The 22,686-nt window shown below is 41.7% G+C and overlaps 14 protein-coding genes across 14 annotated transcripts; 5 read left to right on the forward strand and 9 right to left on the reverse strand. All coding sequences in view use genetic code 12, as the record gives it.

The window, feature by feature from the left end:
- Positions 1-351: 351 nt before the first annotated feature.
- MPE1 lies at positions 352-1,731 on the reverse strand (the record flags this gene model as incomplete). The annotated part of the gene is made up of 1 exon (XM_006689318.2): positions 352-1,731. The coding sequence occupies one exon, from the start codon at positions 1,729-1,731 to the stop codon at positions 352-354; it is 1,380 nt and encodes a 459-aa protein (XP_006689381.1).
- A 90-nt stretch (positions 1,732-1,821) lies between these two features.
- PSN45_002085 (uncharacterized protein) lies at positions 1,822-4,923 on the forward strand (the record flags this gene model as incomplete). Its single annotated transcript, XM_066157791.1, has 1 exon — positions 1,822-4,923. One exon carries the CDS (start codon positions 1,822-1,824, stop codon positions 4,921-4,923), a length of 3,102 nt encoding a protein of 1,033 aa, XP_066013888.1.
- Positions 4,924-4,940: 17 nt separating this feature from the next.
- Positions 4,941-5,954, reverse strand: TAP42 (Type 2A phosphatase-associated protein 42; the record flags this gene model as incomplete). The annotated part of the gene is made up of 1 exon (XM_006689317.2): positions 4,941-5,954. The coding sequence occupies one exon, from the start codon at positions 5,952-5,954 to the stop codon at positions 4,941-4,943; it is 1,014 nt and encodes a 337-aa protein (XP_006689380.1).
- Positions 5,955-6,015: 61 nt separating this feature from the next.
- Positions 6,016-6,378, forward strand: toa2 (Transcription initiation factor IIA subunit 2; the record flags this gene model as incomplete). The annotated part of the gene is made up of 1 exon (XM_006689316.1): positions 6,016-6,378. One exon carries the CDS (start codon positions 6,016-6,018, stop codon positions 6,376-6,378), a length of 363 nt encoding a protein of 120 aa, XP_006689379.1.
- Positions 6,379-6,429: 51 nt separating this feature from the next.
- On the reverse strand, positions 6,430-7,665 carry HRT2 (Hairy/enhancer-of-split with YRPW motif protein 2; the record flags this gene model as incomplete). The annotated part of the gene is made up of 1 exon (XM_006689314.2): positions 6,430-7,665. The coding sequence occupies one exon, from the start codon at positions 7,663-7,665 to the stop codon at positions 6,430-6,432; it is 1,236 nt and encodes a 411-aa protein (XP_006689377.2).
- A 398-nt stretch (positions 7,666-8,063) lies between these two features.
- Positions 8,064-8,333, reverse strand: NHP6 (Non-histone chromosomal protein 6; the record flags this gene model as incomplete). Its single annotated transcript, XM_006689315.1, has 1 exon — positions 8,064-8,333. One exon carries the CDS (start codon positions 8,331-8,333, stop codon positions 8,064-8,066), a length of 270 nt encoding a protein of 89 aa, XP_006689378.1.
- Positions 8,334-9,216: 883 nt separating this feature from the next.
- DEF1 (RNAPII degradation factor) lies at positions 9,217-11,010 on the reverse strand (the record flags this gene model as incomplete). Its single annotated transcript, XM_006689312.2, has 1 exon — positions 9,217-11,010. One exon carries the CDS (start codon positions 11,008-11,010, stop codon positions 9,217-9,219), a length of 1,794 nt encoding a protein of 597 aa, XP_006689375.1.
- A 263-nt stretch (positions 11,011-11,273) lies between these two features.
- On the reverse strand, positions 11,274-13,328 carry PBY1 (putative tubulin--tyrosine ligase pby1; the record flags this gene model as incomplete). The annotated part of the gene is made up of 1 exon (XM_006689311.2): positions 11,274-13,328. The coding sequence occupies one exon, from the start codon at positions 13,326-13,328 to the stop codon at positions 11,274-11,276; it is 2,055 nt and encodes a 684-aa protein (XP_006689374.1).
- A 113-nt stretch (positions 13,329-13,441) lies between these two features.
- On the forward strand, positions 13,442-13,762 carry TIM12 (TIM22 complex subunit; the record flags this gene model as incomplete). Its single annotated transcript, XM_006689310.1, has 1 exon — positions 13,442-13,762. One exon carries the CDS (start codon positions 13,442-13,444, stop codon positions 13,760-13,762), a length of 321 nt encoding a protein of 106 aa, XP_006689373.1.
- Positions 13,763-13,895: 133 nt separating this feature from the next.
- On the reverse strand, positions 13,896-14,978 carry FBA1 (Fructose-bisphosphate aldolase 1; the record flags this gene model as incomplete). Its single annotated transcript, XM_006689309.2, has 1 exon — positions 13,896-14,978. One exon carries the CDS (start codon positions 14,976-14,978, stop codon positions 13,896-13,898), a length of 1,083 nt encoding a protein of 360 aa, XP_006689372.1.
- An 869-nt stretch (positions 14,979-15,847) lies between these two features.
- naa30 (N-alpha-acetyltransferase 30) lies at positions 15,848-16,432 on the forward strand (the record flags this gene model as incomplete). The annotated part of the gene is made up of 1 exon (XM_006689308.1): positions 15,848-16,432. The coding sequence occupies one exon, from the start codon at positions 15,848-15,850 to the stop codon at positions 16,430-16,432; it is 585 nt and encodes a 194-aa protein (XP_006689371.1).
- Positions 16,433-16,486: 54 nt separating this feature from the next.
- On the reverse strand, positions 16,487-17,266 carry POL30 (proliferating cell nuclear antigen; the record flags this gene model as incomplete). The annotated part of the gene is made up of 1 exon (XM_006690190.1): positions 16,487-17,266. One exon carries the CDS (start codon positions 17,264-17,266, stop codon positions 16,487-16,489), a length of 780 nt encoding a protein of 259 aa, XP_006690253.1.
- Positions 17,267-17,643: 377 nt separating this feature from the next.
- Positions 17,644-18,735, reverse strand: RXT2 (histone deacetylase complex subunit Rxt2; the record flags this gene model as incomplete). The annotated part of the gene is made up of 1 exon (XM_006690187.2): positions 17,644-18,735. The coding sequence occupies one exon, from the start codon at positions 18,733-18,735 to the stop codon at positions 17,644-17,646; it is 1,092 nt and encodes a 363-aa protein (XP_006690250.1).
- Positions 18,736-19,074: 339 nt separating this feature from the next.
- Positions 19,075-22,677, forward strand: ATG11 (oligomeric, coiled-coil, peripheral membrane protein; the record flags this gene model as incomplete). The annotated part of the gene is made up of 1 exon (XM_066157792.1): positions 19,075-22,677. The coding sequence occupies one exon, from the start codon at positions 19,075-19,077 to the stop codon at positions 22,675-22,677; it is 3,603 nt and encodes a 1,200-aa protein (XP_066013889.1).
- Positions 22,678-22,686: the final 9 nt, after the last annotated feature.

Here is a 22,686-nt window from a genome sequence, read left to right on the forward strand (position 1 = left end):
AGGTAATTCCAGCTTTGTTTGTTGGTTTCATCAGAAAATCACACAATAAAGTTGTAGGATAACATACGGTTAGCTTCCAGTTGTTAGTATAGGATAACAAAACATTTAACATGAGGGAGATTCACAATCAGCAACTAATTAAGATCATTCGATAGTCATATACTCTAGTTTGAATTGGTTGGTTGGATCATCTTCTATGGATCGTCTCCCTATGTGTTTATAGTAACATACTTTTCCCAAACTATGTTTGGAGAAGAGCTTACACTGAAAAAATTTTCCACGCGAAAATGTTTCATTTAAGGTGGTGTTGGCGCCGGGTAACCATAGGCCCTATACACATATAAAGTGATTTTACTTTTTAGGAGAGCTGGACGTGGCAGGTGGAGGGGGCATCATCATTTGTGGCATCATCATAGGGAAAGGAGGCATTCCAGGCATAAATGGCATGCTAAATGGAGGCATCATCTGCCCTGGCTGGAACCCCAAATTCTGTCGTTTTTGAGCATCCTCATCTCCTTCAGTTTCATTACTTCTCTTTAAAGCATTGTCCATAGCAGCAGATGGATCCTCAATACCCAATTCAGCTGTTTTAGCTTCTATATAAGCCTTCAATTCTTGCTCCAACTCTTCGTTTGGCTTCAAAACATCGATAAATACATCTTCTGTGTCGCAGTTGGGACAGTGGAAATCATTATCGATCAAAAGCTGTTCGAGGTCGTTTTTATTGTAATTGAAGTTCGTCATTTTCTGTAGCTTGGCTTTATCTCGGCAGCAGGGGGTCATAACAATGGGAGGGGTAAGTATTTTTTTGCCGGAGAGTGCCAAAGGATCCAAGAATTCAGTCTTACCATCCTTCTCTATATGCTCTATGATCTTATCGTCAAACTCCTTTTTGGCTTTCATGACAGCATTCTGTTGTTTTTCCTGGTAACTCAACCACGTCTTCGTATCGGCCATGGCTATCACATACTCACCAGTATCAGTTATCATATAACGGTTACCTTGGTTGTCTACCATTTCTCCATTGTCATCGGTTGTAAATTGGGAAGTGTCATCAATGGCATCCTTGGAAACAGTCTTCAAATACGACCTGGGGATACCCGTTGTTTTCCGCAACTTCTTTCCCTCATAGTTGGGGTCCGTGTTTGTCGGACAGTTCTTGATCCAGTGGTCTCTGCCCCCACATCGGTAACACACGTATCCTGGTGGAGGAGCGTCTTCTGGATTAGCAGCAGCAGCAGCCGTGGGCTTGCTGTATATGACTTTGTGTTGGGCCAATTCGTCCTGGGTTTGGGCCCATGCACTTGATTGGTTTTCAAACATCAACTTGATTCGGTCTTCTTCCGAGATATTGTCGTCAATTGGTTGTTGAATTGTAGCGTTGGAGTTGGCTGCTGCTTGGGAATTGGAAGCATTGATGGCTTTACGGTTAATACGTGGTCTGCCGCTCACATAACGAGAAGCGTTACCGAATTTTCCGGCACGTGGGTTTGCAGGTGCCCTTCTGGCGTATACAAACGATGACCTGGGTATCACATCTTGATCCTGGTCATACTCGATATCTGGCTGCTCCAGGTGGAATAGCTTCAAATCAAAGTCATTCCCCTCGCCCAACTGGTTTTGCTTGATGATCTCATGTTTGAGATCAAACACATTGATCCCTGTCCCGTCGAAGTGGATCGTGGACTGGCTTTTCTGGTGAAAAAACTTATAGAAGATGGTGGATGACATGAAGAGTTGTAGTAGAAAAAAAACCCTCTGGCGCGCACTTGAAGTGGAAGAAAAAATAAACTCTTCGAGTGTTTTGAACTGGTACCAAAGATGAAGAAAAACGCATGTTGTAGTCTTACGGGGTTCCAGAGCCATTTACCCACGAGTGTGGTGCGTATTCCATTGCGCTATAATGACCATGGAGCTGACTCCCACGATGTGCATGAAAAATTCACAAAGAAACTTGCGGTGTCAAGCCAGTTGATCGAGTTTGAAAAGCACCCGTCGTTTGTTGATGTGGTTTCAATTGACATTCCAGCTGACTTGACGGCCATTCGGTTATGTCCAGTGATACTGAGTTCTCAATTGAAGCTTGATCTCCAGAATGTTGTCATCGATCTACCTAACAAGATGATATCCAACACCTGTTTCTCGGTAACAATTGAAGAACAAGAGAATGATGATTTGAATTTGATAGTCGATTTTATCGACGAGAGATTCCTTTTTATAACGGTTAGGGTGAACCTCAAAGACTTTGTGGTTGGTGAAGGATCAGGATTTGAATTGTCCAACTTCAAGCACTGGGGAAACATATCTGTGCCATACTCATTTGAGATGCGCTCCAACCCATTCTTCATAAAATCCATTGACCACAACAATTGTATCGTATCCTTGACCGACGGGGGATTGTTGCATTTTCTGAGAACAGGAACGCTCGAAGCGTTCAATATTTTCAACTTCAGAGAAGACTCGAAGCTATCACTCGGGTTCTTCAATGCCTTTTTTAAGGATAACGCTTCAGGTAAGAACTGTGCGGTTGATTTGATTGTGGTTAAGGAAAAATTGGTGATAATGACTGTGGATAAACATATAAAGGTGTTTGACATCAACACCCATGAACTTGTTAATGTGCTCCAGGTTTCCAACGATGGTAACTTCTTGACTTTGGTTCCAAATAAATATTTGCAGTCTTTCATAGTCGATGACAAAACCTTCATCTTGTCTCATGCTGCAAATTCCTTAGATGTTCAAGGCAAACTCCAGTTCCAAGTTTGGAATGTAGATGATTTTCAGGGTAAGACTTTCGAAGTAACGTTGCCAGATACTACTTTAGATGAGCATAAGATAAAACCTTGGTACATCCAAGACTACTGTATTGAGGTTGTGACCAGCAACCATATAAAGATACATATTTTATGGAAGTCTAACTTTTCAAGCTTAGTGGCGACCTATTCTGTTGATGCATCAACATTAACCATAATAGAAGTTGAATCTTCAGCTGTTGATGACGATGAGGAATTTTTGCAGATGTTTGACCAAGAGTATTACAAAAACCAGGTAATGAATTCTGGGGCTTATGACGAGTTAGTGTTGGATACTGCTTTCGAAACATTGAGGGAGAGATTGAATCTTAAGTCTTCAAAGCTAGTTCTTGAGGCACTTAATAAGGAAACTGCTGATGATATATCTGAAGCCCATACAGAGTTCTTCGATAAAGGGTGGTTCGTACTCTATTCACTTTGTGAGGAGTATAAGAAACTTTGTAAAGAATCATTAAGTATATCTGTGATCAAGGGAAAAACAATCATTTTGCAAACGAACGGTGTCGGAATATTCAGGCCCTTGAGTTTATTTGAAGTGTTTGCAAACAATGAAGGTGATCCACTTAATCAGCTTTTACGTGGAATCACCTTAAAGTTGTCAAATAAGGCCATCTACAAAGTGTACCAGTACATTGCTTCGGCTAAACAATTGACTGAAGAGGACTTGGATTATATTTCAGACAACCTAATAGGTGGAAAGTTTGATGATGATCAAGAAGCTATGAGCAATGTTCTTGATTTCTATGATGGCACTACAAATGATATAAGCTCTTATTCAACTGCTGACTTCGACCTTAAATCTGAAGGAAATTCGACGGCTATCAAAACACTCTACACTTTAATCAATGGACCACATGTTGAAGAACTTGGGTATGAAAACAACTTGAGCATTATTGACAAGATATACACCATAGTGGCATTCAAAGATATTTCCAAGGTGCAAAAGGAATTGTTGGTCCGATTGGTCATACTCATCTCCAACATAGATGCTGATAATGAAGTTCTTGTTCATTTGGCCAATAGTGTATTGCAAAAGTTGAAAGACTTTAGGCTATTCGATTTTCTTTTTTCAAAGAACTATGAAGATTCGATTATTTGGAAGCAAAAGATTGCTAAAGGTGACGTTTTGAACAAGTACAACTATTTGAACCAAAATATCCATGAGCAAGATTACCTAATAAAAATAGTCATTGAGTTGGTTGATTCCAACAGTGAGCAGAACATCTTGAACGAAATGTTAGACAAGTTGGATTATGAATCCAACCAATATTTGATCGGGTTGATATACCTTTTGAATAAGGATATAAAAGCTGTTGACCTATTGAGTTATGATAACTACAGGTCTTTTGGCAGCAAGAGATACCATTTCAACAATGAGTTAAACGACTTCTTGAGCTCCAACTTCACCAATGAGCCTGAGTATTACCATAATTTGTCTAAGCTCATAGCCTCCCAAAAGGATGAAGTCTTCTTACACAAATCCATAGAATTGGAATTGAAAGCCATTGATTTGGCCGATGATTTTGTTGATAACTCCAGTTACTATAAAAACGTTTTCGAGTTGTCTATAAAGTTATTCGATATCGAGACCATTTTAAAGTCCTTGGTGAATCTTCAAGAAATACCCGAGTTCGAAAATTCGATGAAAGTATTTGTTCAAGCCCTATTTGGAAGGGGTCTGGTTAATACCATCTTCAACATCTCGAGTTCCAAAGGGGAATATTCCCAGTTCTTTATCGATAACTTCAAGCTTATCGATATAATATTGAACGAAATCGCTGAAGCTCAACCGATTTTGGTATCTATGAAATACTACGATATCATATGTGCATGGAGAATTCACAATTCCTTGAGACGTAACTCCATTGAGGCATTATACAAATTCATCACCAGATTTGCGAAGGAAAGCCCCAGCTTGTCGTTAGAAAACCTCAAGATCGGATACTTGAAAGCCTTGGAATACTATCTCATCATCATCAACTGCTTGAAAACGTTCAAGAATGATAACGACAGATGGTTGATAAAAAATGACCTGAAAAATGAGCTTATATCGTTGGCACAATTGTCCCAAGAGTACGTACATTGCTTGAAGATGTTAAATAGCTTATAAAACTACCAATACACACTTTACCCACGATTCATGGTGTTTCCTATTCCTTTGGGATTGGCATCCTTCCAGTCATCCCATTCCCGCTTGCGGTACTCTTCGTCCTCGTTATCTTCATCCTCATCATCACTATTGGCAGGAGGTTCCTCTGGTTGGGCCATTTTTCCATTCGCAAGCTCGTAGTCAAGATACTCTTCTACCGTCATTGAAGGTAGAACTTGGCCAGTACCAAATACTTTATTCTTCAAGTCCTGTCTCGTCAATGTAAACGGCTGGAGAACTCGTCCTTTGCTTAGAAGATTTTGGATAGGCTGATTCTGAGGAAGTGTTTCCAATCTGGTGGTATAGTCATCTGCGGTTTGTTTCCTACGGTCTTCATTATTGGGCTGTATTGGAGCTGATATTTCTTCAATGGAGCTGGGCCGGTTGGAAAGTACCTGTATCTCCATTTCTATCATCTGGAGATGATGCAAAGCTCGTATGGTAAGCAAGTTTATGTGGTCCAAGTATAACTGTCGTTTGATATCTTCATCCTCTGTTGTATGTACAAGTGCAAGCTTTCCTTCCAACTCCTTTTGATATCGGTACTGTTGGATCTTTTCTTCTCTGTTCAACAGGTATCCCTTCAATTGCTTAGTTTGAAGAGGATTAAGAAGCTCCAATTCAATAAGTCTTTGGAGATAGAGGTTGAAGTATTCCAGTGAAATTTTGAGATTGTCGGCCTTAAAGTCAATAGAAAGTTCAAGGTTCGCATCTACCATGAAATTCAAGAAGAGCTCTCCCAAATAATAGTTAACATTAAGGAACGGTAAATAGTTAACGTTGATCTCCTCAATGAACTCATTGTCACTGAAGAGATCGAGGTCCGCGATGATTTTATCAATGAATTTAAACTGCTTGATTAACAGGTAAAGTTGGGTCTGGTACTCCTTGGAGTTCTTGGGAATCGGTTTGGCTTCCAAAGCAGTGAACTTGCTAATTAGGTGCTCATATCGTTCTCCCACAGTTGCTTGTTCATTTGGCCCGTTACTCATTAGGTGCTCGCTTGTTCAGTTTTCGCACTCGTGACAAAAAAGTTATCACTGCTTACACATCATGAGTGCACCCGCATACTACGAGTTATACAGAAGATCCACCGTCGGGGCAACGTTGACCGATGCTTTGGACCAGCTCATCTCTGATGAGAAGATCCAGCCTCAGTTGGCCATGACGATTGTAACTAACTTTGATCGGGTTATCTCTGAATTGTTGAAACCCGAGCAGAACATAGCGAAGTCCAAATTGACATTCAAAGGCGACTTGAGTACCTACCGGTTCTGTGATGATGTCTGGACATTCATCATTAAAAACGTGTTGATCAAATTGACTGATACCAGCCATAGTGAGTTGAATGATGAAGTGACTGTAGACAAGTTTAAGATTGTTGCCTGCAACTCCAGAAAGGCTGGGGATGTTTAATGTATTATAGTAATTAATATAAATCTTTGGGAAACCACGACAATTGTATATCTACTGTCTGGGGTTGAAGAAGCTGATTACAGCGTACTTACCACTGGCACTCCAGAAGTCACCTGCTTCCTTTACCAACCTCTCGTCAACACCTTCTGGTAATCCAACTACCACATCGGCTTTGCAAGTTCTCAACGACACTATAGGCAAGTTGGCATTTTTCAAGTCCTGAATGGCCTCTGCAAACGAGGTGGTTCTTTCCCAGTTCAAGTCGCCGGTCAATTTTCTGTAGTTCAAGTCACCTTTGAAAATCAACAATTTGGACGACTTCAACGTCTCGTAAACGGGGAACTTAGCCAAATCCCAGAAGGGGCCTGACATGGTCCAGTACGGGTCGGTAACAACCGCCATTTTGTCGGCAGCAAGGTAAGCTTTAATGTTCTCGATAAACTTATCCACATGTTTGTTATGGAACTTGGAGATCTCAAAGAACAATTCGTCAAAGTCCTTGATCATAGTGTCACTCACAAACCATGGAATCTGTTTACAATGAAAATTGACTTTGGAACAAAGCTTGCTTTCAAGTAAAAAAATCGCCAACACCAAGTCACTGAATAATTCAAACCCAGAGTTATCCAATATGATGTCAACGATTCCAGAAGACAGCCGCGCAGTCAAGTGCTCAAAAATGGCCTTGGTGTCGTTAACTAAGATATTCTTCTCGTTCTTTTTCCTGATTTCCTCTCCCTGAATAGATTTAATGTCTTCCAACGAAACGTCACCTGCCAATAACGACAAGTCAGTAGAGTTCCCCCACAAGGAGATATCAATAAACTCCTTGAACAATACGAGTTTGTCCAGGTCCTTAGTATCCAATGTCAACGACGACAACTTCTTGCACAACTCGGTGATTCCCACTTCACTCGACTGTAAAGTAGACTGCTTCAATCGGTTGAATATGTCGTAGTGAGGCAAGTTGGCCTTCAAAAATATATTATTGATTGCCTGGTAGATGTAGCACTCCAAATATAACCAGGGACCGTTGTGCCAGTGGACATCAACGAAATTGTCATTGTAGAACTTCAAATTGGGGTTCAAGGCGATTTCTTCGTCTGTGAACTTAATTATCTTGAGGTCTTGCTCGATCAGCTGCAAGATCTTTTCAAACTGAGGAATCAACTCAGGGTGATCGGACACATCATCAATACATCCCTTGATGATCTTGGGCCATCTTTCTTGAACGGTCGAGTAGCCAAATGATTTGGGATCACTAGTAGAAGCTGGTGGTGGGAGCATGGTCATTGCGGGAAGTTTTCAGCCGACTGCGAAAGTTGTCTTCAACAGCGGAGACAAGCAAAACAACAAAACAACAAAATCACCTTGAAGATGACGGGGAATGTGAGCAAAAACAGAATACTTGGGGTAATTGACGGTCAGAGTAACCACTTGGGTCGGTGGAGAAAATGAGGAAAAGGACAGTAGTAGTGTATTTTTTCGATAGGCTGGAGTAACCTAGCGACCCTGGAAGTCAATACATTCGCCTAACAAGGAACGATAATGCGTTTATGTATCTGCCAACAGTTTTCCCTTTTCATGGTTCTATTCCATTTGTGTTTTGAACTCCCGATACGCGTCGATAAGAAAACAAACAATACATTTAAAATACTAATAAAACATATACTACACTAAAGAGATTAGCTATTCTTCTTGGCGTACTCAGCCTTTTGTTTCTCGTATCTCTTTTTGTCATCGTTAGCCTTCTTTTCGTAGGGAATCTTTTCGTCGGCAGTCAAGGCTTTCCATCTTTCACCTAATAATCTACCAACTTGACCAAAAGCGATACCTGGATTTTCAGCCCTGACGATATCTCTGTTATCGTTGGCGAAAAACATGTAAGCACTCAAAGATCTCTTTGGTGCATCTGGGTCCTTCTTCTTTCTGACAGCTTTCTTTCTTTCAGCCATGTTAATTTATTTCTAGCAAAAAATGTTAGTAAAAAAACAAATATCCAGCACTGTGCGGTTTATATATTTTCTCCAATTGTTTATTTTCTGGCGGCGCCTTTTTATCAACGAGCAACATTCGCACGCCAAAACAAACAAAAATTGCCTCCACCAATAAAGTCAAGGGCCGGTGTGTGTGTGTTTATCAGACCTGGCAGGGCGCTGGTTATTTCAACACCGACTTTGCGACACTAAGTGCCAAGGACACGCCTCGACCAATATTCCAGAGCAAATTGCATGTCCGCACCTTAACCAAATAAACCTGAAATTTTCCTATAACCAGCTTTCCTACCAAACCCAAATCACCCCCGCCTGGACTCCGACTTCACCACCCCTTCAAAATCACCTTTTTTATCACACCAAACCTGGAGGCCAAAATATTGGGTTGCCTGGCTGCAATCATTCGAGTATCTGCAGAATTTGAAATTTCGCAACTGCAAATTGCCCAGCCATTTGGCATACTGGAGAAATGTACTGGTGTTTTGGTAGCTGGTGAAACAAAGGGAAAAAGTGCCGTCATTCAACCCGCAAGGATGGTTCTAGCGTGGGCGGTGAGACAATGGCTCATCAATGCATTTGTGGATAAACACTTTTGAAGGTGCAAAAAACATAGTGTGAGGGCATTTTATACGTACATTTTACTAGTAGTAATAAAATATGTTAGTTGGATTTTTAAGGGTGGAAGCTGCGCTGCTATTTAGTGATGATTTTTACTGTGATGACACATATTACAAGCGGTCTGAAAAATACACGCGCTTACCACCTGAAGCAGAAAGTCGCGGGAGGGCCCGCCAATGTCGCACTTTTGTCGTCCTTCCATATATTGCCTATAACTGCCTATACATTAGTACCATCCGGCACCCCGATACTGGTTGGAGTCTTGGTAACCGTATTGAGGATATTGTTGGTACCCTCCAAACTGTGGCATAATTGGTTGCTGGTTTGGAGTAGCTTGTTGTGCCTGGACTTGCTGTGGAGCTTGGGCTTGGGCTTGTGCTTGTGCTTGTGCTTGTGCCTGAGCCTGTGCTTGAGGCTGCTGTTGTCCAGCACTCACACTAGCATTGGCCACACTTGGACTATTGAATCCATTCTGGTTCAAGCCTTGTTGGTAGAATGGTTGGTTATAATAGTAATTGTAGTATGGGTACCCGTATGGAACTTGTCCTGGGGTTTGTCCTGGAACACCTTGTTGTTGAGGAACACCTGGTTGAGGAACACCTGGTTGTCCTTGGCTAGGCTGTTGTTGGGCTGGTGTTTGGGCCTTGCTGTCGGCTGGGCCAGCACTTTGTTGTTGAGCAACACCCAATGGTTGTTGATAGTATTGTTGAGTCAACGCGGCTGGGGACTGTTGGTTGACGTCTTGGCCACTGGTTTGTCCTTGAGGTTGGTTTTGCATTTGCAAAGCAGCCATCTGCTGAGCAGCTAACATCTGCACGTTATAGTTGGAGTAGTCAACTGGGTAGCCACCATATTGGCCAGGAACCTGCTGAGTTTGTTGAAACTGTTGGGTTTGCTGGTTGGGGTATTGGCTGTAGTAGTCGTATTGACTCTTTTGGTTTTGGTTGTAGTAGTATTGGTTACAACGTTCTTCTTCCGTTTGGGGTTGGGGTGGTTGGGCCGTCTGGGCAGCTGGGGCACTCTGAGGTTGCGTTGGTGGTTGAGCAACAGCCTCCACTTGTTCAACAGGGGCCACTGGCTCTTCCTTCTTCTCGTCTAAAGCCAAGGACCCGAAGCTCACGTTGACATTGTTCACGCTGTTTGGTAAAATCACACTGGGTTCGTCCTTTACTTCAGGAACCTTTGGAAGTAATTCCTTGATTTCTTCGATTGGAATGTCCAACTCCGTTTGTACCGATTGTTCCACGACCGGTGATTGTTCTTCTAGGCCAGTATTGGTGGTCTTGGTCTTTGGCTGAGAAGCTTTCTTGGGTTGAGGCTTTGGTTTTGGCTTTGGTGCCACCATGGATGCCCATGAAGATGCTTGTGGTTTGGGAGCTTCTTTAGCTGGTTTTCCTTTATCCGTTTTCTTTGGCTCGGGTTCAGCCACCTCTACGGCAGCTTCAGCCGCTACCACGGCTTCAGGAGCAGGTTCTGGTTCAGCAATAGGCTCTCCTTTCTTTGCAACAGGTTTATTGTCTCCCGACAAAGCAGCAGCCCACGAAGACTTGACATCTGGTACGGCAGCCGCGACGGCGGCAGCAGTGGCAGAGGCAGAAGCCGACCCGTTGGCGTCGCTGGTGTCTATTTTCTTAACGTCTCTTTTAGCAACTGGTTTCTTGGTCACAGGCTTTTTAGCAGCTGGGGTAACAGCTCCTCTTGCAGTCTTTGGTATGTGAGATTTGGAAGGCACAGACTTGGCGGTATTCCCAAAGTTGGTCGTTATGTTGGACTCCTCCACTTCCTTCTTCTTTTTGGGTTCTTTCTTGATGGGTTCCCATTTAGATACTTTCCCGCTGACAATCAAATCGATCACTTTTTCAAAGTCATTATTGTTTTCTGATAACAAACTGGATAAGTCTTCTTTGCTCCAATCGGGGAACATCTCACTTAAGTTATTTAATTCGAGAGAATTGCTGCTGGCAGCATTGCCATTGCCGGTGGGCCTCTTCAGCTGATTCTTATACTTTCGTGTGGACATTGATATATTACAAGGGATATATTATATGTGTGTTGGGAAATGGCGGTAGTGTCTGTGAAGTTCTATCAGTATCAAAAACTGTTATGATCCTTTATTGGATGCTCTTATATGTACTTTAACAAAACCACAAAGAAACTAGTCACCGTTGTGAATGGAAGTGAAATTTTTCGTCGATTTTTTTTCCTTCACCGACCAAGCGCGGGTAGTGCGCGCGCCCAATATGCCTCTCTTCACCATATGGCTGCAAAATGTATATGTATTTATCAAGATCTACTTTGGTAGTATACTTCGGTAAGTACCGAATCCTGTGGTACTCGTGCAGTACCACTCATACTAGGTGCTATCACCTCGTGCACAGTGGCCTCTAAAAGATCATGAATTATCGAATGGAGTGCCTCTCCAGTTTGCTTGAAGTCAGGATAAGCATTGACTTCCAAAAGCTTCAATTGCATGTTATTGTCAATGATGAAGTCCACGCCATAGAACTCAGTGGCATTTCCTAACGGCTGAAAGTTGATTTTATCGATACTGGTTGCTGCTTTGAATACCTCACCCACTATCTGGCAAATTCGGTTGTAAATTATCTCTTTATCAAATTTGTCAATTCCTTTCATATTCCAGAAGCTTTCGACGATTGGTGTTTCGTTCTGAAGACAGGTGTTGGTTAAATGGCCACCCATAGGAACCTCGCCTGTGTCATCATCTTGAAGTACAAAAGGCTGAGTGGCAAAAAGCGCAAGAATTCCTCTGTACACAAATACTTGCAAGTCTCCATTTGCAACTACATATACACGGAAATGAAACTTCTTGTTGTCATACTCTGGGAGAAGCAAAGGATTCTGTTGGTACTCTTGGACAATAAACTGCCTGAGCTGGGAAGTGATGATTCCATTATTGTCATCATCTTCTTCTTCTACATCACTATCTTCACCTTCTTCAAACAGATTGAATATTTCCTGAAGCTGGTCAATAGTTTTGAAAAGACGTATACCCTGGCCCTTATCGCTCATACTTGGCTTCAAAATCCAGTATTTGTTGTTGGAATTAACCTCTTCTCTCAATTCATAACTCTCATCCAAAGCATCGTCCAAGAATTCAGCATAATCAAGCTCAAACTGGTATGTAACCGGATAACTGGAAGCCAAAATGGATTTAGGGTTCTTGACCGAGTACTGGTGAATCATGTTGGACAAATAGTTCTTTCTGATGAGACCTTTTCTGTAAATATTGGAACAAATATAATAATTCTGGGGAAACGCTTCTATCAAGTCGAGATCCAAATCCTCATACTCAGCATAATGAAACACTTTAATTCCGGGCAAGCTCTTTAAGATGCCTTTGTCACTAGTTATGTGATATCCAATGCCCTCAAACGCTTTCCTGAAGGATTCGTAAAGGTAAGAGCTAGGGTTTATATCAAGTAAAAGATACTCTTCAAGAGGCTCATCTTCTTTGTCAGACAAGCTTATTTCTCCAAATAAAGGCTCAAGTTGTTGAAACTTAGCCTTCAATGGGGTAACACTGATGTTATTATTGAGCAAGATCCTATTATCACTGTGAGAGAAATCTCTTAATCCATCTTTATAAACCTTCTTGAAGTTTGGGTTCCACACAAAGCTGTCTTCACTAACAGCCTCATATATGGAGTGACCCCACTTGTTATCCATGATAGGTGCAAAATAACACTTGGTGTTTTGCAAGGATAAACCCTGATTTAATGGAACATTCATCGTGTACAATTCCACACCATCATTCCAGTTATTGTACAATTTTTGAATTAATTTAACTGCAAGTACACTGGCAGTTTTGATCTCATCAAAAGTGTGGTTAGTAGAACTGTACGAGTAGCTCACTGCAATAGATTTCTTATTGTGTAAAACAGCTTCCATGGCACTTCCTACAGTTCCACTAGCCAATATGTATAAATTACTGGAGTTCTTTCCAAAATTGGGGCCAGATATCACCAAATCTATGTCCTCAAATATATGGTTCAATCCAATATCAGTACAAGCAGCAGGAGTAGAATCGATCAAGTTCCATTCCTGATACCCAGATAACAGTTGTTTGGAATCAAAGGGCCCTTCATATTCGTTGATCTTCTCGTTGAACTCTTCAGTGGAGTTTTTGGTGTATAAATATGTTCTCTTCAAAGGCTTTCCCGCAAAATGAGCTTTTCCGATCCAGGATCTTTGCTGATTTGGAACACAAATAGACAACTTCCAGTCAGTAGACCGTTGTATCTCGTCGACCATGTACTTTATGTAAGGACAGGTCTTGTCATCCAAAGGACCATCATCGTTCACCAATAAAACGTGCATTCCCCCTAATGTCTATGGTCAAGTTGAGTATTTGAGAACCTTCACTGCGCACTGGTTTTTATTTTACTGATTTTTTTCACTCACTGAGCACACATTTTAACACCTGCCAACACATGTCGTTGTTCTTGGGAGGACAAGCTCAGTTCCAGAATGTGGATCCAGAGAAGATCAAACTTGCAGATATTCAATTCGACGCCCAGAATTTGATGTTCAAAAAGCTCTTGCTGAAGTGTAATACAAAGTGTATAGCACGAGAATATGGTGAAGCCGATTTGAATACCGGTGAACAAAGTTGTGTTGATAGATGCGCAGAGAAGTTTTTCAAGACCAACCGGTTGATGGGAGAAACCCTACAATATAACCGGCAATTCAATATCCAGAAAATGCCGGATTACCAGAAGGTGCAACTGATGCTCCACCAACCAAAGAACTAATAGCATGTAAATATTCACGACTTAATATAAGATACAAGATAAATGTTATTGTCACAGTGACACATTATTCTACCCATGATATACCCACTCACAATTTTACAAGATAAAATGTATTTTGCTACACAAAAACACCTTAGATTTGGTTCTTGGTGTGGAAAATAGCCAAGGCTTCAGTGATTCTTTCACTCATGGTCTTTTCACCTTCTCTGACCCAGACTCTTGGGTCAAAGTACTTCTTGTTTGGCTTGTCTTCACCGTCTGGGTTTCCGACTTGAGACAATAAGTAGTCCTTCTTGTTCAAAACATAGTCTCTAATACCCTTCAAGTATGCGTATTGGCAGTCAGTATCCAAGTTGACCTTAACAACCCCACTGGAGATAGCAGTATCGAACTCTTCTTGGGTAGAACCAGATCCACCGTGGAAAACCAAGAACAATGGCTTGTCATTGTCAGTACCGATTTGCTTTTTAGCGTAGGCCTGGTGATCACCCAAAATGGATGGTTTCAACTGCACGTTACCTGGCTTGTAAACACCGTGCACGTTACCGAAAGCAGCAGCAATGGAGAAGTTATCAGAAATTGGGGACAAGGCTTCGTAAACCTTGTACACGGTTTCTGGCAAGGTGTACAAGGATTCCTTTTGAACATGTTCATTGTTAACACCGTCTTCTTCACCACCAGTGATACCGATTTCCATTTCTAACCATTGACCCAACTTGGCCATTTTTTCAAAGTACTTGGCACAAGTACCAATGTTTTCTTCATCAGCTTCCTCGGACAAATCCAACATGTGAGAAGAGAACAAAGGAGTACCGTGTTCAGCAAAGAATTCTTCATCAGCCTTCAACATTCCGTCGAACCATGGCAACAACTTCTTAGCACAATGGTCAGTATGCAACACCACGGGGATTCCGTAGGCAGGAGCAATAGCTCTGATATAGTGAGCAGCGGCAATAGAACCTTGGATCGAAGCAAATTGGTCCTTGTTGTCCACACCCTTACCGGCAAAGTAGGCGGCACCACCCTGGGAGGTTTGCAAGATGATTGGGGACTTGCTGTCTCTGGCAGCTTCCAAAGCCGCAACAACGGTGGAAGAAGAAGTGACGTTAATGGCTGGAATAGCAAAACCCTTCTTTTGGGCGTACAAAAACAATTGACGAACGTCATCTCCGTAGATGACACCGGATTTGGTCTTTAAAACATCTAAAACTGACATGATTTCAAGTAGTTGGTAATTTAATTTATTGGGATTCAAAAATAAAATTTGTGAAGGGTGGATTTTCTGGGATTCTCCTCCCTTTTATAATTTATTGGATGGCCAACTGCGATTCGAAAAAAAATCGTCCATCACCTCACTTGAATGGAATTGCCATGAGACATTGCTGGGGGTGAAGGTACATTCGGATATGGGCATAGTGCTATACTCTCACTGGGTTGTTTGTCCGAGGCGTAACTGCAGAGTAAATTTATATGTTTTAGAGGTTATAGTGTTAACTTATAGAGTCATGTTCAGATTGCAGCCATTTGCAACTTCAAAACATTTATCCGCTAATTCAACCGCAAAACGGCGGTTTACCAACCGGCGTTGACGGCACCCGGTTCGGGCGGTCCTTCGGAGACTGATGTTTGCTAGGACAAAGCAATGAACGGGTGTTTACATAGGTTTTTATGATAAGTTGTTGGGGTTTAAGCAAGTGAAAAAGTCCGAAGCTGGCAAGGATCACAATCATCCGGAATCGTAGAAAATGGGGGCGTGTACGCACTTTTTTTTTGCTTTGAGTCAACTGATGTCAGAGTGATATCATAGTTTGGAAGAATACGAAATAGTGCGTTAAATGGGTATAAATGTGTTTGTTGGGTGTTAATGAACTTAATGGAAGTGAAATATGGGGTAACCGACACCGGCACCCGGTGAGGGTCGGGTGGTGGGACGGTTCGCCTTTTGCCCGAGGGTTTGGTTGGGCAGGGGCCCAGCCTGCGACATTTGTCCTGATGGCGGCAGTACGACATTCGCGTTCGACATGGGACATTGGACATTCGACATTCGACCTTCACTTCGCTTTCTTCAACTGGCCCTATTCTCCAATGGACTCTTCCGGCCTGTTCAAAGACACTGATGACTACGGTTTAGTGGCCACCGTCGGCAACCTTCGTTACCAGCGGTTCAATCCCGCCTCCCAAAACCAGTTCCGCATCATCCTGAACCTCATTGCTGACCATCTCAGTGAGCCCTACTCCATCTACGTCTACTGGTATTTTCTAAATACCTGGCCCCAATACTGCTATATCACCAAGGATCTGGCCGACACCGTCGTCGGCGTGATCATCTCCAAAATCAACCTCCACCGGAACGTCCGGACCCGGGGCTACATTGGAATGTTGGTGATTGATCCCATATACCGCAAGAAGGGTATCGCCAAAAAATTGGTGCAGTTGACTATAGACGCCATGATCGAGGCCGATCACGTGGACGAGATCAGCTTGGAGACCGAGGTCATCAACAAGGGTGCTCTCCGGCTCTATGAAAGCTTAGGGTTCATGCGGGTGAAACGGTTGTATAAATACTACTTGAGCACCCACGATGCGTTTCGTCTAATTCTCCCGGTGAGCGACCGGGCCTTCAAGCGCATCGCCTTCCTCGACCAGTTACCGGAGCCCGTCAGCACGTGACCGCCCTTGCCCTTTGTATATAATGATTTCTGCATGTATTACTATTATAATAAACTACTCATCTTCGTCAAACTTAGGAGCCAAGTAGAATCTCAAGTATCCACCAGCGTCTAACTTGTATTCAAACAAAGCAGGAGTTTTGTCGGCCAACTTGATGGTGATGGAAGAAGACAAACTAGTGGCCTTAATAATATCCCCCAAGTACTTCAATCCAAACGTCAAATCAACTGGGTTATCCAAGTTGATACTGATAGTTTCTTCAGGGTGGTCGATGTCACTATATGGCTTCAACACAACAGAACCACTGCCACTTTCACCTTCACTCGACAATTTGACGGAATCTTTGGTGACAACGATGTTCAACGATTCACTCAAGTTCTTCAAATCCTTTACGGTCTTACCGAATTCAGTGGATGGCATTGTTATGACCGCATCATAGTCCATGTCGTCAATGTTCAAGAATTCACTATCAATATCCATCAACTTCAACGAATATTCGCTGACTCTTTCCTTCTTCTTATCTTCGAAAATAGCCATGACACTGTCAGGCTTGTCTTCAGCCAACAAAGTTAAGTAGTCTTCGTTGTTTCCACATCTCAAGATCTTTCCGAAACTGTCTAATTCGATTCCCAACGTGATGTCTCTGTCACATCTGTATTCAGTGAAGGCACTTTGTCCCACCAATAATGATACCAACAACACTCTGGAGTCATCCACTGCTTGCACAGTCAACCCGTGCTCAGTACAATTGATGTTGCACATCTTGACACTGTCTTTGATGGAGTCCACGATCTTTTTCAATAACGAAGCTTCGTCAAATTTGCCTTCTAACATGGTTTATTAAGTTGTTTTGTAAAAAGAGATATGTAAGGTTTTGGAGGATTTTTATGAATTTTTCGCAACGCGCCTGGACGCGTACTGGCATGCGATGCTACTGCTTGTAGGGTTGGTGATCTGGAGAGAGTTTTGGGGGTGAGAAGTAGTGGGCTGTTTTGGTGTGCTATTGTATATGTTGTCTGCTCGACATAGTTTTCTGATAAGCTCTAGCTCATCTGATCCTCATCTGATTCCAATCTAAATTGAGCACTCCTAAATGCGTGAATTTCACCATTTGCATTCATTTTGAAAATCGTTCTCTAAAATTCCCACTCACACTTAATCAGTTCTTGAGTTACAATATCTATTATACATACTTGTCCTACTACACCTACTCAACTGCTTTTCTTGTCGTACATCTCCTTGCCCCATTTCCATAAGCTGGTCTTCAATCTATCTGCCCGCACAATGTTCTCTCTCAACTTCATCAAGTTCTTAATATGCTCCTGCTGTCTCTGAATGCTAACTTGCAAATGGTTGATCAAGTCTTCTTGCACGTGCTCCAACTCGGATTCCTTACCAGGTTCAGGCTCTTCCACCACCCGAGCCTGGTGCATCTCATACTTCTTCAAGGTGTCTGGCAACATGAAAAATGGGTCTGAAACATCATCAACTTCAGCATTGGACTTTCTGGTGATTCTCTTGGGGATCCCATTTTCGTCCTCTTTCTTCACCTCACCCTCAGGTTCTGGAGCTCCGTTTTGCAGAGGACTGGGCTTTTTATCAGGGTTTTCCGGTTCTTCATCGTTGACCAATCCATGGTCGTACTTGGGCAACCCCAAATTCTCCTCCAATAAGTAGTACCAGTCTTCCCCGTTCAACACCTGTAACAACTTGTTGAACCAGTTCAATGTGTTCTGCTCGCTTTCTATCACCTCGATCAACTCGGTGGCCAATTTACTCAAGGCTTCCAGCTTAAACGTCCCCAGTAACACAGGGTGGGAGATGATTTCAGAGGGATGTGATAGCGGCAGCAATATTTCAGTCACATTGAAATCATGTAGCGGATTGAGGTCCTCATCGTAGTCACGGTCATCATCTCCGCCGCCAGTTTCGGAGCCTTCGTCATTGTCATCAATTTCGTTATCTTCGTGGCTGGCTTCATCGCCATCATCAACATCACTAGACTCGGCCTGCAGTTGCAGTTTGGCTTTTTTGAACTCGTCCGTGGATTCGTAGTACTCTTGCCATCTTCTCTTGTTACGACGAGTTGAGCTACTGATTTTTCTATTGCTTGATACCAAATAATTGGTACCGTTGAATTCTACCACCTTGGTTCTCAAGTGATCGTCATTTTCAATTTCGTCGACCAATTTCTGGCCCCGGTTCGAGTCCAAGATGTGTGAATCTGCCGCCACTGGGATGGTGTCGTTGGCAAGTGCCTGCTTGAACCGAGTGATCACTGCAATACTTTTTTCATCCAACATTCCTATTCTGCTTCACGAGGAAAAAACTGGTTGCATTCAGTTTCGCATTTTTGGCCAGGGAGAAGCAACGGCTTACAGTCACTAGCTGATAACACTAATAGCCATATCTAATTTATTTGATTCATTTCGTTGATCCGAGAACCTAAATAACATACACATCAGCATCTAAACCCCAAGGTCCTATTCAGAACCCTCCAATTTTATCTGTCTGCTTAGTTTTTACCTTGTGGTTTGCTTAGTTTTTTTGCCGTCTATGTCACACCTCCCACAATGCTGTTAGATGTCACTTCACCGCCAATAACAGCGGGTCCAACAACTCAAACGGAGTCGATAGAGACCATGTCGTTTCTCATGATATACAATTGCCACAGCGGAGAAGTGCTAAAGACTCCCAAACCATTGAGATATCACACGGTAAATGACTTCAAGCAATTCATCTACGAGTCACTAACAAACTACTTGATTGAAGATGTAGAGAACATCTTCCTCTTGACGTCGTTCGGGATCAAGTTGAACTTTGGCATCATCAACGAGATCAATGAAGTGTACGTGTTTGACAAGCGCATGTTCAATAACGCAGAGCTGCTTGTGACTGATTATTTTGAGCTGAGCTTAGGGAATTTTAACAACTTGATGCTTGAGTATAAGCAATTACGGGACGAGTCCGTGCTTCCAGACGTCCATAATCTGAACATAAAGACCATGACCTCGAACTTAAAACGGTTCCAAAGTTGGAGCCAAACGTTCTTGAATCACTGTTTGAAGGTGAATGACTTGATCAAAAACCATTACATGAAGCAGCTCAACAACATCTTCAAAAGCTTGAACGTGATTTTCCAGTTCATTAACAATTTTGTCAATGACATAGAAAAGAGCTTCAATGGCTACTATAACTTTATCAAATTGTTGAACTACAAGAGTTTACATAAGACGTGGGCTCAGTACTATACTAACATCAAGAAATTCCCCAGCGTAAAATTCAAGCTGTCCAACGAGTACATCAATTTGGTGAACCTTTTGGATTACGATAGGTTGGTATCAAGTTCCAAATTCATAGGCGAAAAATTGCCCATTATTTTGACTAAATTCAATGATATGATTGCAAGTTTGAATGATATAAACAAGGAAAAGGTGCTGATTGATAGGTCAATCGAGACGGAAAGGAACGAATCAATTAAGAAGTTTAGAGTCAATATAGCAGAAGGATTAGTCAAAGAATTCAAAAACAAGGTTAACGAAATTTCAAGAAGTTTGGAGTCCTTTGACAGTTCCAATGACTCTATTGCACAGATATATTCGTCAACCCAGAAAGGTCACAAAGAACTTCTTCACATGGCATTAAAGATCAATGATAGCCTCAACACGGTATTAAACTTCAAATTAAGTTTACTCAATTCCAGTTTCAAGATTTTTAACAAAATCTCAAACTTGCAAATTGAAGTGGTGAATATCAAGAATGACTTGAAAGTTCTTTCCCAGCCTTCTCCATCAGCAGAGGTATTATCCAATCGAACCATCACCCAAATAAAAGGAGCTGAAGACTACTTGTCTTTGACTATTGATCTCCCTCTCCTATTTGGATTTGTACTCATCGAAAAGAGAAGACAATTCGAGTGGTACGATTTCTACTCCAAGGGAATAATCAACAATGCCACAGAGCAACTAGTGACAATTATTGACCACGAGAAGATCTTCCAAAAGTTGTGGTTGAAGAAGTTTGGTAGTTTTTTGTCCCTATTAGACAAAGGCAATGTTATCTTGAAACCAGCCTTGCCAAACCTTGATATCACCCTAATCCATAATCAAAGTCAACAAAGCATCTTCTTAATGGTTAAAGATATCACCATTGAAAGAGATGATTTATTAGAGTATCTCAAGTTGACAGAAGTATTTGTACAAAAACATTACCCTGAAAGCAACAATAAGTTCAGTGAGCACTTGAATAAGACTTTCAAGGATTTGGTCAAATCCACCAACAATATGAAACTGGTGACTAAACTAATATCCTCAATCTCAAGTTTCACTTCTCCGAAAGAAGATCTTTCCAACTCGAAATTAAAACGAATTATAGAAAATGATGAGGAGTTCAATGAAAATCTAATCAAGGGCTTAAAGACAAGAATCCGAAAGTTAGAAGACTTGCTTCACCAACAGCAGTTCAAGAATTTAGCCAATTGGCCGGTCACAAGAGGATACTCTTCTCCCAAGGGGGGGCCATCTAGCCCATTCCCTACATCACCACCTCCACAACGCACACAATCCCTAGGTTCTGTCTCTAAAGGCCTGAACCAAAGTCCAAATTTAAACATTCAACTGTCCAACGCTCTCAGTCCTATTACACTGGGTAATAAAACAAATCCGACTTCTTTGTTGAGAAAAGATTCGTTGTCAGCACCTTTGGATGCGTCTATAACTATTGACAAACACCTCGACAACTTGAGATTAAGAAAAGAGAACAAAGAGCTTTCGGAAGATAATCAAAGGTTAACAAATGACAATGTTAGCAAAAGTTTGGAGATCGAAAGGTTGTTGAACGAGATCGAAAACTTAAAGGCAGAGAAGGGTGCATCTTTAGAAGAAATAAAGAAGTTGGAGGTGCAGCATACCAGCGAGGTTGATAAAATAAAGGAAATTAACAATACCCAGATCTCTTCGATGACCAAAGAAATCAATGAGCTCAAGGAGCAGCTTACCCACACTAGGTCTATAATCAATGAGTACAAGTTGATTAATGAATCCAAAGATCGTGAGATCAATTCATTTGATAGTAAGTTGGACCTGAAACTACAAAAGATCAAAGATTTGATGCACATCAAGGATGACCTTATATCTAATATGACTGCCAAGGAACTTGAGTACGTGAAGTCCTCAAACAATTATGAACAGGAAATCAAGGATTTAAAGATCAAAGTAGAAGAAATTTCAGAAGATTATGAAAACTTGATAGAGTTAACTGAACAGCAAAGCGATTTCGGCATAATTCATGAATTGAACGAAATTATCAAGCATTTGATAATTGATGTCAAAAACTCCCTTGAGCTCAATTATGAATTCTTTTACGAATTTTGCCTTGTGTTGGAATCAATTGGGCTCTTGCTTCTTAAAGAATACAATCAGGAAACACATCAGGAAGAATATAAAATCACCAGGGTTAAAGGCTTAAGGTCCAAGAAGTCTGAGGATCCCAATACCACCAACGGTGACATTTCCATTGTTTCCATAGAGAACAAGCCAAGTTCCAAGGTTGTGGATGAAATTAACTCTCTAATGAGATGGGTTCAAGAAATCAAATTAGATAAAGGATGGCTAGATGGCCATAGTAATGATGATGTTAAATCCCTATCCACCAATGCGGACGAGAATAATGAGATGTACGAGGAGAAGGAGGTTTCTGCCCAACTAATTGGGTACTATAACCAGTATTTCAAGCCAAATCATGAGCACAGCAGTGATTTCGAAAGATTCATTGAAACCGTCTCATTCAACAGTGGAGGGCTGGAAAAGTTCTTTCTATCGGCAATTGCAAAAAGATTCCGTGATGTTGAAGGTTTTGCAAAGAAGTTGACTAAAGAGAACAAACTTAAGCTTCAAGAACTTAACAAGCTAGCAAAGAGCCTGCTGAGTAAGATATCCATGAATAACTTCGCTGTGGGTGACTTGGCCCTATTTTTACCTACCCGAATCGAGAGCTTGAATGAGGTGAAATTGACTTATCAACCATGGGCTGCCTTCAACATAGGTGCACCTCACTTTTTCTTGAACAACTTGAACAAGAGCAATGATAATCTTAATAATAAGGAGTGGTTGGTAGCGAAAATCATCAACATCAAGGAGTTCAAGGTTGACGAGACGAACATAAATGATGAGCAAGGTAACCCTTACAAGTTGAGTTTGGGAATTAACTGGTATTTGATTGAAGCCAGAGAAGAAATCATCTCTTGAGTAGGTATA

Source organism: Yamadazyma tenuis, chromosome 2 (assembly GCF_029203305.1).
Source record: "Yamadazyma tenuis chromosome 2, complete sequence".
NCBI lineage: Eukaryota > Fungi > Ascomycota > Pichiomycetes > Serinales > Debaryomycetaceae > Yamadazyma > Yamadazyma tenuis.